General features: G+C 41.2%; 2 protein-coding genes and 1 long non-coding RNA gene across 3 annotated transcripts in view; all 3 read right to left on the bottom strand.

The window, feature by feature from the left end:
• The window catches only part of LOC148156134 (NLR family CARD domain-containing protein 3-like), a 49,807-nt gene extending 30,982 nt beyond the window's left edge, over positions 1–18,825 (bottom strand). The window contains exon 1 of the mRNA XM_088010614.1: positions 18,330–18,825. Coding sequence (XP_087866740.1) covers positions 18,330–18,588 — 259 coding nt within the window. The 5' untranslated portion in view covers positions 18,589–18,825. The remainder of the gene's footprint in view (positions 1–18,329) is intronic.
• LOC148156136 (stonustoxin subunit alpha-like) lies at positions 11,196–12,367 on the bottom strand (the record flags this gene model as incomplete). Its single annotated transcript, XM_088011327.1, has 2 exons — positions 11,196–12,150; positions 12,298–12,367. Coding segments are annotated over 2 exons (600 nt in total), but the record flags the coding sequence as incomplete, so codon positions are not given.
• LOC148156135 (uncharacterized) lies at positions 13,171–14,002 on the bottom strand. Its single transcript, XR_015764763.1, has 2 exons — positions 13,801–14,002; positions 13,171–13,604 (listed from the first exon to the last, which is right to left on the bottom strand). It is a non-coding gene; the product is annotated as an uncharacterized LOC148156135 (long non-coding RNA).
• Positions 18,826–20,121: the final 1,296 nt, after the last annotated feature.

The following is a 20,121-nucleotide window of genomic DNA, read 5'->3' as shown; positions in this document are numbered from 1 at the left end:
TGCAGTTGAAAAATGCACTCCTCAATTCTGTGGTTTTGGCACACCCGGATTTTGACAGGCCTTTCATCCTTTCCACAGATGCTTCCACTGATGGTCTGGGTGCCGTTCTTTCTCAGGTTCCAGTGGGTGAGGAGAGGGCAAGACCAGTTGCTTTTGCTAGCAAGTCTCTCAGTCGTAGCCAAGTCAAGTACCCCGCTCACAGACTTGAGTTTTTGGCTCTTAAATGGGCAGTGTGTGATAAATTCAGTCATTGGCTCAAGGGTCATAAATTCACTGTTTGGACCGATAATAACCCTCTCACCTATATTCTGACCAAGCCAAAGTTGGATGCTTGTGAGCAACGCTGGGTCTCCAAGCTTTCTCCATACACCTTTGACATCAAGTATGTCCCGGGCAGGTTGAATATTGTGGCGGATGCTCTGAGCAGAGGGCCGTTTGTCAAGTCGCTGGCTGAACGTGTGCTGGCAGAACCCTATGCTGACCTATTGAAGCAGGCCTGTGATGTGAAGGATGAGTCTGTGCAGGCAGCTTTTCATCTGACTTGCCATCCCCAGTCTTTGGTTGACTTACCGTTCTCAACGGCTGTCAATGTCTCCATGTCTGACGATGATGTCTCTTCGGTGTTATCGTCCATCAGCAACTGGAATGTGGCGCCTAGACACTGTGCCGCATCCCTAGCTGACCACTTGCCATCGGTTGTTGTTCCTAATGTTGATGCTTCCTCTGTGCTATCCAAGGTGGAGCTTCAGTCTCAACAGGAGCGTGATGCCACGCTCTCCAGGGTTCTCCATTATGTGACCAGGAAGCGGAGGCCTTCTAGACGTGAACGCCACAACGAGTGTCAGCGGACCTTGAAACTTTTGAAGCAGTGGGATAGACTTGTGCTTTTGGATGGGATTCTTTACCGTGTTACAAAAGATCCCTTGACGAAACACAAGCGCTTCCAGTTTATTGTACCAGAGTCCCTTCGCTCAGTGGTACTTTCTGGCATACATGACAACGCCGGTCACCAAGGCCAGCCGCGCACTTTGTCGCTGGCTCGTCAACGTTTTTTTTTGGTTTGATATGGACAAGGATGTGCGTAACCATGTAAGGCAGTGTTCAAGATGTGTTCTCAGTAAGACCCCTGAGCCAGCTGCCAGGGCACCACTGGAGAGTATAAAGACCTGTGCTCCTCTTGAGTTAGTGTGCATTGATTTCTGGTCAGCTGAAGACAGTCACAACAAGTCTGTGGATGTGCTTGTAATCACTGACCACTTTACTAAGTTAGCACATGCATTCACCTGTCATGACCAGTCAGCTAAGAGTGTGGCAAAGAAGCTGTGGGAGGGTTTCTTCTGCATATATGGTTTCCCTCAGCGCATACACTCTGACCAGGGTCCAAGCTTTGAGAGTGAGTTAGTGGCAGAGTTATTGGACATGGGTGGGATCATGAAATCACACACTACGCCCTACCACCCCATGGGCAATGGCGTTACGGAGAGGTTTAACCGAACTTTGGGGAGCATGTTGAGATCTCTGCCCCCTAGAGTGAAACAGAAGTGGCCACAAATGATTCAGTCGATGACATTTGTGTACAATTGTACTGCACATGAAACGACTGGGTTTGCACCGTTTTACCTGATGTTTGGACGGGTTCCACGGTTACCGGTTGATCTCATTTTCAAGAGTGTTCTTCGTGATGACACAGTTTGTGACTACAATGCCTATGTCAAGTCACTCATGGATGACTTGCATTCTGCTATGGCCCTGGCTCAAGAACACAGTGCTGCTGAGCAGAGACATCAATCAAGGCAGTACAACAAAAGGGTCAGGGGTTTACCTCTGTTGGTGGGGGACCGGGTGCTGTTGGCAAACAAAGGCGCGAGAGGGAAACGTAAGCTGTCAGATAAATGGGAGTCTACAGTTTTTGAGGTGATCGCTTCTAAACCCGGCCTCAACCTTTGTAAGATCAGGGATTCGTCAGGACGTGAAAAGACAGTTCATCGCAACCTCCTACTCCAGGTCAACTTCTTGCCTTTGGACCCTTCATTGGGTGAGCAGCACTCTGTCAGTTTTGTTGTTGCCCCTGGGGAGCCCGATACCTCTACCTTGGAAAGAGGAACTGACACCCTTGGGCCTGGTATCCCTCCTTGTGCCAGTGAGTCTACTGAGGCCCGTACGGCATCCTGGGTTCAGGCACAGTCGTCATGTGAGAGCGAAGACTTACCCTCTTCTGATGGGTTGTCTTCTGCCCCCCTTGGGTGGGCTGGTGATGGTGCTCCTTCAATCCCTTCCGTTGAGTCACATATCCCTCCAGGGGACCTCAATGACCTTCAGGGATTAGGTCACAGAGTGACTACGCGTCTTGGCAGGATTATCAAGCCAGTGCGTAGGTTGATTAAGTCTATGGCCCAAATTGAGTATGTTTTTGAGAGTCAAAAAGTTAAACCTACTATTACAGCTGTGTAATTTATTTTTTTTATTATTTATTTATTTTTATTTTTTTTATTATTATTCTTACGTGTGTGTGTTTTTCCCAGTACTTCATCTTTGGTCACCTGATTGTTATGCTTCTGGGCAAGTGTTTTGTTGAGTATGTGGATGGCATGTGCACAATTTTATTTCTCTGAATATTGTCATTGGCCAAAACGGTGTGGTGTATAGGGCACCGCATCCTGTCTGATAGGCTTCTGTCACCTCTTCATCTTTTACTAGATGGCTCTTCTGCCGACTTTGTCAGTTGGCTGTGGTAATTTTTGGCCTGTGTTGTATGGTTTTTGTTTGTTTTCCTTATGGTTTTATAATTTTGTGTAAATCTAGGGGGGTGAATGTAACTGGGTCTATATTAATAGTTGTATATTTCCACAAAATGTGTTCTTTCATGTATTTGTTTGCTTCTATTTGACTGTTGTTGTGTTCTTCTGTGTCTACTATAAGGGGTTCGGTCCTCCAACTCCGCCTTATTTTCTTCTTCTTTTGTTCAGGGTCCTCCAGGACTATTATAAATATTAAGTTATTAATTTCCTCTTCCCTTTTGTTGTTTGTTCCACTGGGGAGAGGCAAGTTTTATAATCTATTGTAATCCTTTCATTTATAGAGTTCAAATGTTTATTTTTCCTTCTGTATTAATGATAAGTGTTTGGATATTTTTATTTGAGTTGTTATTACACCTTTATATAATTTGTAGAACTTACCTGTGTCCTTACTGCATTATATTTTCCTGGATTTATTCCAGGGGGCGTTGTTGGTCATCGTAACCTTTAATATTTTATATTTGGGTTCATACTAAGAAAATCCACCCCCCAGTTGCCACATAAAGTTGTACTTGATGTAACCCCTCGGGTTATATGGCTCTTTTCTCCTACACACCTTATTCTTAAATACAATGCAGTGTAGGCCTTTTTACTTTAAACAGTAATAATCGCCTGTTATTTAACCTGGTTAATGTTTTACACTCACATATTGGAGGTTTTACCCGCTGTAAAAGTCCTTAACATTATAGTCCGCACAAGTATTTTCAGTTGGCTTAAAACACGCAGTAAATGTAGCATTTCGTCAGTAACTGTTATTTACTACCGCCAGTAAATGCATCGTTTTTACTTGTCTACCACCTTACTGGTCAGTCAAGGGCAAAATCAAGTTTAAGCGATTTGATTGGTTGTGATGGGCTGAGAACGGGACTGGAGCTGCACGTGCCGCTGCTACGTACTGGCAGTTGGTCGGCAGCCGTTCATGGACGAGGTTGGATCTGTGCTGCTGTGGACTTTTATTTGTTAGCTAATGGAGCTACGAACTTTTCCCTGGACATTTTTTGGAGCCACAGAACCGGACCACACTCGTGAGCCGGAAAGGACTGTTGGACTGGAGTTGGAGCCGTTTTATTGCCGTTCATTTAAAACTGGTAATCCATGGTGGGGTGAGTAACCCATTCCTTGTACTTGTTCTGGGAGCCGCCATCTTTGGAACTGCTATTCCGAGGACGAATGCTAACCGAGTCCCTTCAGGCCTCCAACGTTTGTAAAGCTAACAGACTGCTTTACTAATTCAAGAGTGGTAGATGCATTCAGCCTTGTTTGCTTATTTCTTATGTATTCACTTTAAAGGGTTGTTTTATACAGTTCTGAGACAGCGCGGTTGCACCAAGTGTGCTAAATGCTGAAAGTTAACTGTGCTCTGTTAATGTGTATTGCCCTTGGTTTACTACTGACCAGTACGGTTTATTAAACTGGTCAGTTCAGTGAAACATAAATTTAAATGTGTGAACATAACTTGACAATCTGAGTTTTAAAATGGTAACCGGATCTTCCAAAAACTGATCACCACTGGCAATATTAATGCGAGAACCAAATAGTTCCGGAAATTTGCTCTTTCTCTGATAAGGGACTAAATATGATGTGAGACTTTATAAAGTTCTCCATCCGAGTCAGAATTGCATATTAAATGAAGAGGAACACCACCTGACCAGATTAAGGACGTCGAAAGCAAAGTCGCGGATGAATACCATTTTTTCCAAGACCTGAGCTGTGTCCGAATTCAGGGTCTGCATCCTTCGAAGGACTGGTCTACGTAGGACGGGTCCTACTAAGACCGGAAGAAAAATATCTGTGGATTCGGACAGGTCTAGCCTTCACCAACTGACCCCGCCCCCACCTCAGCGTAACTCATGTTGCCAAGCAACCGTGACGTCGCGAAACAGAGCGGAGAAGAAAAAAAAAAAAAAAACAATGGAGCCGAAGTTTGTTTTTCAGTCATGTATTACTGATTTCTATATTCAACTTTTATAGTAAAGGATGTAACATAGTAAAAAGGAAATCTATTAGTTTGATTCTAAAATGTTAAAATTTGTACTGCACTTTTCTACAAGGAATACAAATTATTCATTTACAAATATAATACTCTCCACATTGCAGATAGGACATTACGGTTAAATAAACCTATTATGTTTGAAGGCTTAACTTTAATTAATCAATCAAACCGATGTGCTCTGCTTTGAAATACTTTGTAAACCAAACATTTTTCAACCAGACCTGTCTGAATAATATCGGTGTTTAACTCCCACTCATTGGGAAAAGCTACCGGGAGTTTTTATATAAATGTGCCAGGAGTTGGGCGTTTTCTCTCGGTGTACCGAACCTGGAGCGCCCGGCCAGCTGACAGCTGGCGGGATGCTGGCTGTTAATGCAGCGGTAGCAGACAGGTCCGAAAATGTCGGAGCAATATTGCAATTAGGTGCTGTATTGATGAACCGAGCATATATTTGAGATTTACACACTTACATTCTTACCTAAAAACCTTGTATCAAATCACGTTGTGTCATTTAAAGTGTTATAAAGCTAAATAATTATTCGCTATTCACCGCCATTGACGCTCTGCCTGAATGCCCAGTTGGAACCCGCAATGAATTATGGGATATCGTGGGCCGTGAAGGATACACCAGACCCATCCTTCAAATCTGGGGAAAAGGACACATTTGAAGGAGTCTTTGAATTCGGACAGGCCTTGTCGCCACGCTATGACGTAATCGGCCTACAAATCCGTCCTTCGAAGGATGCAGACCCTGAATTCGGACACAGCTCTGGATACCAAAGGCGGCATTTTTTCTAAATGCGAAGCGAGCTGGAGCCATAGAAGTAAGGTAAGCTGCATTTGTCGTTTTTTGATAAAGCCATCCATTTTTAAAATGTTAAGAGCTAAAAGTTCGTCTCTCTGTTACATATTTAAACTCAGGACATAAAACAACAGCTTGCTAACTGTCGAGGGCAGGAGCTAGCAGCTAGCTAAGCGCAGTATGCTACTCGGTTGCGCTAATAGAACTTTTCTTAAGAGAAAATACAAGCAGCTACCACGATTTTTGTATTGTAAACTTCCTCAGAAGCACATATGTGGCTCTTGGTCAAAGTTTTGCATCGATGTGCTGACTGCAGGCTAAAATTAGGTACCGGCAGCGACGCTCTTTCCACTCAGGAATGGGAGAGAACGCGCGCTGATCATAGAAAATGCCCTAAATTCCCACCATCAAAAGTCCTTTTTAGAATATTTTTTTTCCAAAAGCAACACTACTGTGTTAAAGTTCATTGATTTTCCTTTCCAATGATACCAGTTTTATGTATGTTGAAGCAAATTAAACACTTTAAATTTCCCAGTAATTTTCATAATTTTTTCGAAAAGCCGCATTATTTATGCTAATTCGAACGCCCCTCCTGACACATAGTTCAAGAAAATCAGTTGGCGCGTCACGAACATATGACCAAATGAGTCAACAGTGATATCATATTAAACCTTAAACTATAGGCTTTCTCTACATACCCGGTTTGTCAAGGATTATTTTTTTAGTTTTTTTGTAAATCATAAAAGTATCAAAACTTCGTCAAATAGCGAACGAATTATAAAAAATAAACCAGACAAACTGGGTATCAAAATAAAGATTAATTTGTTAGCTTTAATATAATACAGGAATCACAGTTGTAGAATCAATGTGCGTGACGCGCCGAGCATATCATCAACGAAAGGCACGTCGCCCCTCTAGCATAAAAGAATGGAGCCGCCTTCTGTGGACGCTGCTGACTGTTCGGATCACTGCTCTATTCCGGACGTACTAATTCCATACTTGGGTAAGTTAGACACACCTTCTTACATCAGATATCTTTAAAGTAATGTAAAGATAATAGTTAGCGTTATTTTGATATGTGATTGTAGCCATTTAATCCGGTGTGGGAAGGCGGTTTCTGCCGATCTGGTCGGGCTTTCTCTAACTTCGCCGTCCTGTTAGCAAGCTGCTTGTTTTTAGCTGGGTTTCTATATAGCTTACGCTTAAAATACAAAACGGAGTGGTAGAAGATGGAGCGTATATGTGTGAATTTAGATACCTGGTCAATAAAATAAATAATATTGATTGTATATTCTCAGAGAAATGGGTTCGGTCTTGGAGCGGATTTTTTTTTTTTTTTTCATTAGTGTGCCGCTTACGCTACAACCAGCGGTTAAGAAACAAAAATATCAATGCTCATTATACATGCTAGTTATTAAAGATATGTTGTTACTTCATTTCTCATATCGGACTCTTTTTATAGACTCTATTTAATATTACTTGTCTGGTGACATCGCAGCACAAACGTGCGAGGTTTCACAGACAAGAGTCAAGACAAGAGTCTGTGAAATCGATCGATTTCCCAATGTCTGTGTACAGAAAAACATCCGACATGACAGTTCATGGATGAAAAAATAAACAAATGAACATGGTGTTTTTTCATGTTTATTAGTTTTATTTTGTGTTTTTTTTAACAATAAGATGTGTTCATTTTTATAATCAAAATCAATGTGAGCAATAAAGAAAATCAGGGTATCTAATTTCAGTAGAAGCTCAAATACATGTAAAGCTTAAAAAAAATTTGATATTGAGAATATTCATTGCTGCTTTCTTGTTTTTCAGTGAATGATGACTACTACTCGTTAAAATACATACAAATACAAACTCTAGACAATTTTTATGAAAAATGGCACCTTCTTTGGCACTTTTTCAGATGGTTCCTAATAGTAAATTTTCCATTAAAAAAAGGAAAAATCTATATTTTCTGTGCCAGCTTTATTAAGAAAACTACTGAAGATAGCCCTAAGTAAATGTCTTTATCTGATGCAGCAGCCTAATTGACATCTAGGAAGGAAGTTTCTATGAAACGCATAAAACAACAAACATTTTGGAGCAAGTCAAAAATTGTCTAAAATACGAATTTTTTAAAAAACGCCTCAAAATCCATCTTTCCTACCTGCAATATTAAGGAAACTATTGAAGGTAGCCAAAAATGGATGTCTTTATAATGTTCAGCAACCTAATTTACTTGTACTAAAGAAGTTTCATTGAAATCCAATGAAAGATACAAATTTGAGGAGTGGTCAAAAAATACTCAATTTTGTCTATTTTTGAAATTTTGTTCCGTCGGCCAAATTAGCTTAGGAAGCATTTTTGCAGCCAAATAATTTTTTGTTTGACTGTCTCAGACCCCTACAAAAAATTGGGCTTGTTAAAATCACATAGCAGCCTGGGAAAAATGGCTTTTGGGCCTTAGTTTCAATATATATTTTTTAATATCATATCCCAAACATGCCATCTTTGCTGTCAGGGTAAATATTGAAATTTCTGTTATTTTAAAAATTCAATTTTTTAAAGAACCTTCATTTTTAAAGTAAACTAATTATACTGCACATTTTCATGTTTTACAATATAATTTATATCTATTTAAAGAATGTAATTACAAATAAGTGTTAAATTGATTTATTTTTTGAGTAATTGACTTTCAAAAACCACATCTTTTTCTACTCCAAGGTGCATTTGTGGGAAGGCACATCTAACCCCCAAAATCTCAAAAACCGTTAGAGATAATGGGCTGAAATTTTTTCTGCTCTTTTCTGGTAATACACTTAGTAGAAAAATGCATTTAGAGTGCCAAAAATCTAAAGAAAAAAAAATTGGCTGCCGGTACCTACTAAAATCTATAATTTGTTGGAACTAAGGTGGAAAAATGAATATGTGTAACCTGGTTGTAATTCTCTTTTGTTATAATTACACAAAATGTTTTTTTTTGATTATTTGTCTTGTTCCTTATCTTACTGAAACACCTCTGTCATTGTTTTAACCGTGTTACTTTAAGATTGAAGCCCCTCCCTTTTATTTCTTCTTCTGTGGTATCGTCTTTAAATTGTTTGCGCCCCTTAGCCCCTCCCCTTTTGTCATGTTGTTCTGCGGGAGAGGTGTGTGCGTTTTATTTTTCCATCTAAATACATTCAGTTTATTTATAGATCTATTAAGTTAATTTTTGTTATATACTTTTGTTTTGTGTAGGACTTGGAGTGGGCAGCCTTTAACACGGTTGTTTTGTCTGTATTCTCGTCAGAAATAAACCGAGAATCATCTTTTGAAAGATAAGCTGCGTCACGGCCTGTTCACTCAATAACCAGCACAACGCAGAAAAGGATCCGGTATATGGACATTGTAGATGGTCAGTTAACTTGATAAAACATTAGGTAAAGTTCTTAATTGCCTTTAAAGTGCATTTATTTATTGAGATGTATTAAAAATATTCTATTTGTCAAAAAATGTATTTCTGTTTTTATTTCGTCCTCCAATAAATGTCAACACTTAGGCTCCTTGGACGAATGTTTTTTTTTTTTAACCCGCATTGGCTGCTCCGGCGCAGGAAATACGGTGGCCATCTTGAATGGGTCGTCCCTCCTACTTTGCTAAATCAAAACAGCAGAAGATGCTTCAGCACTGACGGACATTGTTCGAATCGACGGACTATGGACCTTACCACAGGGTCCGCGTTTCATTGGCTAATGCCCATTTGACGTCACTGCGCAGCTACCACGTGCTTGACCATCTCACAAACAAAAGCTAAAGTAGTATACGCTAATGTAGATTGTGGACTAGCAGACCACAATCTACATAATCAAAGTTTTTGCGACAGAACTCAAATAAGATTGATTCTCCACTGTCAGTGGGGAATCTGTTCAGGCGATGTCAGGTATCCTGATCGTATTTGTGGAAATAAAATTCACAGATTTCCCAAATCTGATACGGAATGCCTAGTTTGGATCAAAGCTTGTGCACGACCGCATTTGCAGCTCAACCGTCGTAAGATCAATAAAAACAAAGGAGTCTGTGCTGGTGTGAGTATTATTACTTTGCTTTCTTTGTGTTTAGTGAATGGGGATATTTTGAGTGGCCCTGCGACAGACTGGCGACCTGTCCAGGGTGACCCCGCCTCTCGCCCGGAACGTTAGCTAGAGATAGGCACCAGCACCGCCCGATCCCTTTTGAATTTTGAAGCTTGAAATATTGTAAGGTCTTAAGGAGGCCTTTAATGTGTGAACAATGACCCCCAAGTCTGAAAAAAGTCAATAATAAACACATTAATTATGAAAACCTTTTAGCTAAGTACAGCATAATGGCAGTACCGATACAACTTCTACACCTTGAAGCCTGTCTGTTATACAGTCTTACGTTAGCTGAACAGATCAATATGCAATGTGTACCGTATCTGACATACATTACAGATTTTATTTTACCTGAAAAGGCTTTTTACAAAACTGTAATCGTGTTAGCCACGCTAGCACGAGTACCGAGTATGAGGCCTAGTCACACTCAAACATTTGCCAACAACAGAAATCACTGATTCCAAAAGTAACCCTCAAAAAATGAATGTCCGACTTACCCAGCCTTGCAAGACCAATAGGCATCAGTGATCTTGTCCACAGCTATATATGCTGAGGGTGTGAGGATCTGCTGTTTTCCTCATCGACCGGTAGCATTTCGCTGCGACGCGCACAATGTTGGAGGCATCCCGTGGCTCAAACACCTTGATGTCGTCCAAAAAAGATGACATGAACTCGTTGGTTCACCTGTCCATTGTCGTGGCTGATATTTTTTGAAAATCCGGCAGAAAGGCTACACTAATCTACTCAGAAATACTTTGTAGAGAGTCAGTTGAAACGAAAGACGCCATGTTTACACATAGAAACTAAGCACTGCTAAGCTTTGTGAGCCATGCAGCCACGTGGGACTGTCGAGGGGCGTTTCTGGGCGGGGCTTGGTAAGGTCCATTGGCTGAGAGGACTCAACAGACAACATTTCACAAGTAAGATGGACATATTATTGTGTATATACTGTGATTAGAATATTATGTCACTGTATTTACGTCCACCTGCGGGATACCAGCTAATTAGCTACAGTGCTGAGCTACACCAACATGGTATTTAGCACTTGCTAATGCTACAGCACAATACCAACATAGTACTTATTATATTTAGCAGAAACAAATGCTAACATGCTGCACAAACATGGTATTTAGCAGTAGCTAACACTAAAACGCTACACTAAGGCATTTATCTTAAACTAATGCTAAAGCACTACAATAACATAGCACTTAACAGGAGCTAATGCTAACGCTCTACATCAACCTGGTGTATTTCTTCAAACCTCAATAGCAGCTCATGGAGGAGTTTGATCTGTTCACATTTCATCTGTCTGATGCCATACAGTCATGACACGGTAACATTTTTCATAAATATGTAAAACATATTTTTAATAAAAGTTACACACTGCAGCTATAAATGCCTGAATTTGTTCAAACTACTGATTCTGCACATTTATTATGTTTATAATGCAAATATTTAAATTTGAACAGGAAAAGAACAGAATGAGCAGCAAATGAACCAAATGCAGAAGAAGAAAAATGTTTTTATTTCTCTAAAACACATGAAGAAAAACTGCAGCAAATAAACAAAAGGAAGATTTAATATTCAAATCTGACGAGTTTAGAAAAATAGGAGCCGACAGAAACAGAAAATGTTCAGTGAGAAAAACTGATCAACATTTCAATGAAATCTGATGAATGAGAGGAAAAAATGAGAGAAACAACATCTTGATATTCAGTGTGAAGCTTTGACTGGAAACAAACAGGAAAACATGAGGATCCTGGAATAATCCTGGAATAATCCCAGCTTCCATCTTTAAAGGACTGGAAGAAGAAAAAGTTTCCAAGGACTCAATCAGAAAAGTTTCACCAAGAAATAGATTGTAGAGATGAACTATCTGTTCAACAGTGAGAGAGTTTCTCTGACAGGAGGAAAATCTTTACTCAAATCAGCAAAGAAACACTGAAGAACCAGAACTGAACCAGAACCAGAATCCAGGAATCAGAGGTTCAGTGAATGTGGTGTTGAAGGTGTGGAGGTGGATCAGTGAGTCAGAGGAGACTCTGTAGAAGGACAGAATGCCAGCAGGACAGTCCACATACACTGATACTCTGTTAGAGACGGAGGAGGAGGAGAGACGAGTTTCTATGTTATTGTGTCTGACAGAGTAACCTTTAACATCAGAACAGTGCAGTCTCCAGGAATGATCATTATATCCAAACCAACAGTCTATACTGTTTCCTTTCCTCCTGATTCTTCTGTAACTCACTGATATATCAACATCTCCTCTCCACTCGACCTCCCAGTAACAGCGACCAGTCAGACCAGTTCTACACAGCAGCTGATTCCAGTAATCAAATCTGTCTGGATGATCAGGATATGACTGAAGCTCCTTCACATATGTCACCTTCCTGTTGTCTTCAGACATTTTGAGGTTTCTGTTCACTGTGTTTGTGTCGATGGTGAGTTGACAGGAATCTGATGGAGAGAACAAACACAATCCAGCTGCAGTTATTGATCATTTATTGATCTTTGATGATGATCCTGAATGAGTGATGTGACAGTTTGAAGATGGTTGAATGTGAGCTGCTTTGTTGTCATGAATCAGATGAAAAACACACTTACACTTCCTCACACCTGGTGTCAAGAATGGGCCTCCAGCAGGCTCCACCCTGAAAGGAGGAGGGGGGTCAGACCATCAGTCTCTTTCAGCAGCAAACATGGACATTACATGTCTCTCAGACACACATTGTCCTCCACTGAGACAGGAACAGTCCAACATCTGGATTGCAAACTGCAGTGGATGTAGGAAGGACAGTTGGTGCTGCTGCAGCACAACTCATTTCTCCAAACACAGGAAAAGCTCCAACAGAGAGGAGAAAGGAAATCCCTCAGTAACAACCTGAAGAAACTCACTGAAGCCTAAAAGGACATCAGGAAACTAAGGAAACATTTCTGGAAGCTCAACCTGATTTAATAATCAGCATTAAAATCCAATCAATCTAAACTCTGATCAACACCTGGATACCTGCTCTATCCACACTCCCACACACAGATGAAGGAATGAAACACTAAACAACCTGCTGCTGAAAACCTGCTGTGGCCTCACTGGAATATCCAGAAATACAAACATTAAAAAGGAGAAGCTGTATCACATTCAACAAAGAGTTCAACAAGAACCAAACATTTGATCTCTGAGCTCAGACTCACAAACCAGGGAGAGGCTTCCATCATCACACACCTCTGACAAACACCTCCAACCTTTCAGCACTTCCTCTACCAACCAGCACCACCAGGTGGCGCTATACACACTTGTGAGTTTAGTTCAACATCTTTATTTCTCTCTCTGAACTTTTAAACATCCATCTGACCAACATGGAGTTACTTTTCTTCTCATCTTTGCTCCTTGGGGCTGATTGGTCTGGAGCTCCATCAAATATTGTTTTAAAGTCCTTTCTGTCATCAGTAGATCATCATGGAAATCTAACTGAACTTCACTTTTATTCATTTAGTCAGAGTCCCTATTAAACTCTATTAAATCCATCCCACTCTTTCATTTTCCTTGTGAGCCGTTCTTAGTCAGGAGAATATTCCAGAAAACTGGGTAATGATCTCTGCCTCCAGATGAGGCGTCTAAATATTTAATGATCAAACTAAATATTTCTCTTCAAACTAAATGTTTCCCATCAGACTAAAGACGTTTCTCCTCTTCCTCCTCTATCAGACCTTCTCTGCTCCTGCAGCAGGTTCCTCCATACCTGAGAGCTTCCAGTCTCCAGTCTGGATCCTTCAGTCCAGCCGACAGCAGCTTCACTCCTGAGTCTCCTGGATGATTGTAGCTCAGGTCCAACTCTTTCAGATGGGAGGGGTTAAAGGTCAGAGCTGAGGCCAGAGAAGCACAGCCTTCCTCTGAGACCAAACAGCCTGATAAGCTGCAGACACACAATTCATCACATGATGAGAAGATGAGAACATTGAGGTAGAGCCCAAGGTCTAAACTGATGGATGGATGGATGGATAGATGGATTTGTAACGTGGAATAAATAAGAAAGCCAAGCAGCTGCTGGATCTGTAATAATTCTTCTTTTGCACCAAAGATGCAGCAATTTGCCAAGAGCCCAGACTTACCTGAGAGTCTCCAGTTTGCAGTTTGGACTCTTCAGTCCAGCAGAGAGAAGCTTCACTCCTGAATCCTGCAGGTTGTTGTTACTCAGGTCCAGTTCTCTGAGACTGGAGGACTGGGAGCTGAGAACTGAGGACAGAGCTTCACAGCTTCTCTCTGAGAGGTTACAGCCACTCAGTCTGAGGAGACAGGGAGGAAAATCTGGTATTAAACTATTCATCTGAATTTATGTTCTTTCTATCCAGCCAACAATATTACTGTTTCACTGATTTAAGGGACTGTTTTACATTTAATTATGTTGCCTTTTGTTGTGATGACAAAATTATGACAAAAGTAATGTGGGAAAAAATAGAAACAAATTTGCTCCTAAAACAATCCAAAAACAAACAGTAGCCAAACATTAAATACAAAATAATTGTTACCATTTTATTTGTGCATAAGTTTGACATGAAACTGTCAAAAATATCTTCTGTCATGAAGATGAAGGAGTCTTCATGAATGTTAACGACTTTATCATAAAGTGTCATTCGGTAAATAATGACACATTTAATCCAAAGTTGCATTAAAACTTGTATTAAAAGTCCATTAAAATGTCAACTTTGCATTAGATGTGTCATTATTTACCAAATGACTCTTCATGCCAACAGTTGTAAACATTCATGAAGACTCCATCATGTTCATAACAGCTGCTATGTCACGTTTATGACAATGTCATGTCAGTCTGATGCACACAAATAAAGTGTTACTGGGAAATTTAACCCCGTATTTAAAGAGTTGTGAAAACACCAACCTGACACTAAAGGTCACTAAACACATGGAAACACTTTCAGAAATCACCACCATTAAAACTGCATTCATAAATATCACAACATTGAACCAAATATGTTTTAAACATGTTATTGGAACAGGATGGACCACCAATATGTTACCATCCTCATGTCATCACACAGAAAACACAAAGTCCAGACCAGATGATGTTTTTAACAAAGAGGTTTTATTAAACCCAAGTCTGGACACAAAGTGGTTCTGGCAGTCTGGGTAAAATAACAGAGAGAACAAAGAAATAAGCAGCAGTTGGCCGTCGGATTCAGGGCTGTGGGGCTCACACTGATTCTGATGTTCATAACAGTTATCTCTTCTTTAACTTAAATTATTATTGTTTCAACTGCTATACTTACATTATAATTAAAAATGGCTTATTGATCACAAAAGGAAATAAAATCTTCTTGTAACTCATTTTAATTCAAATTCTTCAAAGGGTTATTGTAGATATTAATGACTGTTTAGCTTAAAGATCACTTTGGTCTGTATAACAGTGAATTTCTAGAAGGTTCTGACTTTGTATTATTTATATTCTAGATAAATTCCTCTACTTGTTTCTCTGAATATAGATGATTATTTTAACATGTTGCTCATCCTCTTCCTGTTACTGAAACATTTCCACTTATTCTAGAATCTACATTTGCTCTCAGCCAAATCTCTTCACTGCCAATAAAATCTGTTAATGTCATTTATCTGAACAGTCTAACTTCCTGTCCATCAGCCAATCAGCTCCTGGTATTTTCTCAGTAGACCAATCAGTGGAAGCCCCGCCCAGCCCATGATGTGAAGACAGAGAGACAAACTGAACTCTGATAGGAAACAGTTTAAACTGATTTTCTCTCTCCAACCTCTTGGTTCCACATGGAGCTATATTTGGCCCCCTGCTGCTCTGATCAACTAGGATGCAGCAATCTGTCAATAATCCAGAGTTACACTATCAGTGGAAGCCTGACCTCCACTTTTCTTAATAACTTTCTTTATGATTCTTTCAGCCTGGAGGAAATGAAAATTATCCATTATTATGTGTTGAGATTTAGCAGGTTAACCATGTCACAGTCAGACATCAATTATTATATCAAATAATAATTACATCATCTTTGAAAGCAGGTAAAGGACAGAAATCTGGTTTCACTAGGATTGGTCACATTTTACCTGAGAGTCTCCAGGTTGCAGTTTGGACTCTTCAGTCCAGCAGAGAGAAGCTTCACTCCTGAATCCTGCAGGTTGTTGTTACTCAGGTCCAGTTCTCTGAGACTGGAGGACTGGGAGCTGAGAACTGAGGACAGAGCTTCACAGCTTCTCTCTGAGAGGTTACAGCCACTCAGTCTGAGCAGACGGGGAGGAAAATCTGGTATTAAACAATTCATCTGAATTCATTTTCTTTCAAATCAACAATGTTTTTATTGGACAGAGAAGGAACCATCTGATTTTACACAACCTTTGTATTTGTTGTGAACTGGTTCATTCTATAGTTGGGCCTCCAGCCTTAAATGACAGAACTACAGGTAACAAGGAGGTTGGAAAGAGAATTATAAAATTACACAATTAACTATATTAATCCAATGTTAACATAAAGTGGAGGAGTTTTGCTGCTTGAATATGTAACATTATGTTCAGCTGCTGAAGGAAGTCTTTCTTTTTTTTGCGCATCCCCCTCCCAGTGGGACACTTTGAAAAGACAAAGCACCAAAATATAAACTGATACATGAATATTTACCTCATAATTAGCAGATTTCTACCCATCAACAATACCTGCAGTAACAATGTGTGTCCTTACAGAGCTTTGTTGGAGGCTTTAACCACTGGCAGCAGCCTCAGAAGAGCCTCCTCTGAAGCAGAGTATTTCTTCAGGTCAAACACATCCAGATCTTTTCCTGATGACACTAAGATGAAACCCAGAGCTGACCACTGAGCAGTAGACAGTTTATCTGTGGAGAGACTTCCTGAACTCAGAGACTGTTGGATCTCCTCCACTAGAGAACGATCATTCAGTTCATTCAGACAGTGGAACAGATTGATGCTTTTCTCTGCAGACACATTCTCACTGATCTTCTTCTTGATGTACTGAACTGTTTCCTGATTGGTCTCTGAGCTACTTCCTGTCTGTGTCAGCAGACCTTGTAGGATTCTCTGATTGGTCTGCAGTGAAAGTCCCAGGAGGAAACGGAGGAACAAGTCCAGGTGTCCATTTGGACTCTGTAAGGCCTGGTCAACAGCTCTCTGATGGAGAGACTTTAGTTTAGGTTTATTAAATAATGAAGATTTTTTAGATCTTTGTGTTTCTTTCATCAGGTTGACTCCAGAGTTGATGAAGGTCAGATGAACATGAAGAGCAGCCAGAAACTCCTGAACACTCAGATGGACGAAGCAGAACACCTTGTCCTGGTACAGCCCTCTCTCCTCTCTAAAGATCTGTGTGAACACTCCTGAGTGCACTGAGGCTGCTCTGATATCGATGCCACACTCTGTCAGGTCTGATCCACAGAAGATCAGGTTTCCTTTCTGCAGCTGATCAAAAGCCAGTTTTCCCAGAGACTCTATCATCTTCCTGCTCTCTGGACTCCAGAGTGGATCTGTTTCAGCTCCTCCATCATACTTGACCTTCTTCACTTTGGTCTGAACCACCAGGAAGTGGATGTACATCTCAGTCAGGGTTCTGGGCAGCTCTCCTCCCTCTCTGGTCTCCAACACATCCTCCAGAACTGTAGCAGTGATCCAGCAGAAGACTGGGATGTGGCACATGATGTGGAGGCTTCGTGACGTCTTCATGTGGGAGATGATCCTGCTGGCCTGCTGCTCATCTCTGAATCTCTTCCTGAAGTACTCCTCCTTCTGGGGGTCATTGAACCCTCTAACCTCTGTCACCATGCCAACACACTGAGGAGGGATCTGATTGGCTGCTGCAGGTCGTGTGGTTATCCAGAGGAGAGCAGAGGGAAGCAGTTTCCCCCTGATGAGGTTTGTCAGCAGAAAATCCACTGAGCTGGACTCTGTAGCATCAGTCAGGATCTCCTTGTTGTGGAAGTCCAGAGGAAGTCGACTCTCATCCAGGCCATCAAAGATGAACAGAACCTGGAAGTGTTCAAAGCTGCAGATTTCTTTGGTTTCAGTAAAGAAGTGATGAACAAGTTCCACCAAGCTGAACTTTTTCTCTCTCAGCACATTCAGCTCTCTGAAGGTGAATGGAAATATGAAGTGGATGTTCTGGTGGGCTTTGTCTTCAGCCCAGTCCAGAGTGAACTTCTGTGTTAAGACTGTTTTCCCAATGCCAGCCACTCCCTTTGTCATCACTGTTCTGATTGGTTGATCTCTTCCAGGTGGGACTTTAAAGATGTCTTCTTGTCTGATTGTTGTTTCTGGTCTGTGTGGTTTCCTGGATGCTGTTTCAATCTGTCTGACCTCATGTTCATCATTGACCTCTCCAGTCCCTCCCTCTGTGATGTAGAGCTCTGTGTAGATCTGGTTCAGAAGGGTTGGACTTCCTGCTTTAGCAATCCCCTCAAACACAGACTGGAACTTCTTCTTCAGACCAGATTTAAGTTGATGTTGACAAACTGGACCAAAATGTTCTAAATTAACACAAAAAGTAAAATCATAGATTAAACAAAAATACCTTCTGAAGATGATTTAAATAAATGTGATTCCATTTCTTCAGACATCTGTAAATGTGTCATTTATCCATCAGGTCAAATCTTTGTAGAAATCCTCTTACTGCTCTGCAGATGGTCAGCCAGCTCCTCCTGCTTCATCCTCCTCAGGAAGTTCAGTGTGATCTTCATCACTGCCTCTCTGCTGCTCCTCCTCTGCTCTTCATCATCACCTCCCAACACCTTATCATCCTCTCTCTGACTCTCTGAGCATTCTGGGTAATCTGGACTCAGAACCTTGTGGATCTTCTTCAGCTCGTTCTTCACAAAAGTGACAATGTTTTCCTCCAGCAGCTGGAACAGAATAATAGATGAAGGAAACATCAGACTGAAATCATGGAGCCAAACACCAGATGGATGTTGGACAGACTGACAGTCCTCTGGTCTACAAAGTGCAGCATGGAGACGACTGTGAACAGAACCATGGAAAAGTAGTTGTTGTTCATGTACAGACCATAAATATGGAGTCCAGCTGTGTTTGATGCTGCTGGGCAGACGGACCACTGGGAACCTCTGAGCTCTGCTGGTCCACTCTGTGGAGGAACCAGGAACAATCAGGAAGGCAGGAAATATTCATCCAGCAATATTTACTAATAAAATAACTAAGAGTGTCACATTAAAGCAGAAAACAGAGCATCACATGAACACAATACAAAGGAGTTAGAAAGAGGAAGATGAACTACAAGGATGAAGACCAGTAACACCAGAATCACCAGTAGACATTTTAAAAAGTTGGTGCTGAACTTGGACTTCAAACTGTCCACACTGTCAGCAGATCTGATGCTGGTGGAGACAGAGTCCCAGAGCTTGGGGACAGTGGAAGTGAAGGCTCTGTCCACACAGGTCTTCAGGACAGTGTGGGACATCCATCAGGTTCTGATGACTGGATCTGAGGTGATGTGGACATGGAGGAGCTCTGAGATATGTGGGTGTGTCCATGTGGGATCCTCTCCTGGATGTTCTAGAGGATTTAAAATGGATCCTGTAGATCCTGGAAGCCAGTGAGCTCACATTATATCTGTCCACACAGAGACAATCAGAAGGTAAAGGTCCATGAAGTGATATCTGGATGTGAGCAGTGAACCAGATGATCCAAGTAAAGATTTAATGTTCCTGCTGATCCACTAAGAACCAGCAGAACCTCTGATGGTCCACATCAGCTCAGTCTGGTTGAGTTCCAGCAGATCTCACCAACCACATCATGAAGCTTTCCTTCCTGCTGAACTGATCTCACAATGCACACAGGAACCAAGTCCTGATGGACCAGACTGGTTTACCAGGTATTTCCCAGTGGGTGGTGGAAATGTGTCCCACTGTTAGTCTGACATGGAGCCAGGAAGCAGCACAACATCATCATCACCCAGAGATGAAGATATGAAGGTGTTTTCATTAGAACAGAGCAGCTGGTTTAGATAATGGATCAAAACTCTGTAAATATAACTGGGAACATCTGAAACTTACTGGTTCAGTTTACAGCAGTTACAAACAGCTCACCTCTCTGATGGTGGAGATCCAGGAGATTTAAAGTCAAGGGGAGGACCCTTTGACCAGTCGCTCTTAAAGGACACACAGCTGGGTTCTGGTTCTGGTCTGAGTCTCTGATGGATCCTGACAGAAACATGATGATTAAAACTGAATCTGTTTAGTCTGGATGAAGCAGCAAAGAGGAGCAGCAGCAGCTTCATCACCACGTCTGTTTTGGCCTGATATAGTGAACGCTGTGTGAAAAGGGCTGTGGACAGTTAGAGATGGTGACCTCACCTCTGACCTTTGCTCTGGCTCTCATCTTCCCCACACAGAGTGGTTTTAGAGGGAGGGACTCCCTCCTCTCTGTCCTCACACTGATCCATGCTGTTG

The sequence above is a fragment of the Poecilia mexicana genome, unplaced genomic scaffold, assembly GCF_051168715.1.
Source record: "Poecilia mexicana isolate PSO_F unplaced genomic scaffold, ASM5116871v1 scaffold_12, whole genome shotgun sequence".
Taxonomy (NCBI): Eukaryota; Metazoa; Chordata; class Actinopteri; order Cyprinodontiformes; family Poeciliidae; genus Poecilia; species Poecilia mexicana.
The sequence above is the reverse complement of the archived record's forward strand: the minus strand, read 5'-3'. Positions and strand labels throughout refer to the sequence as shown.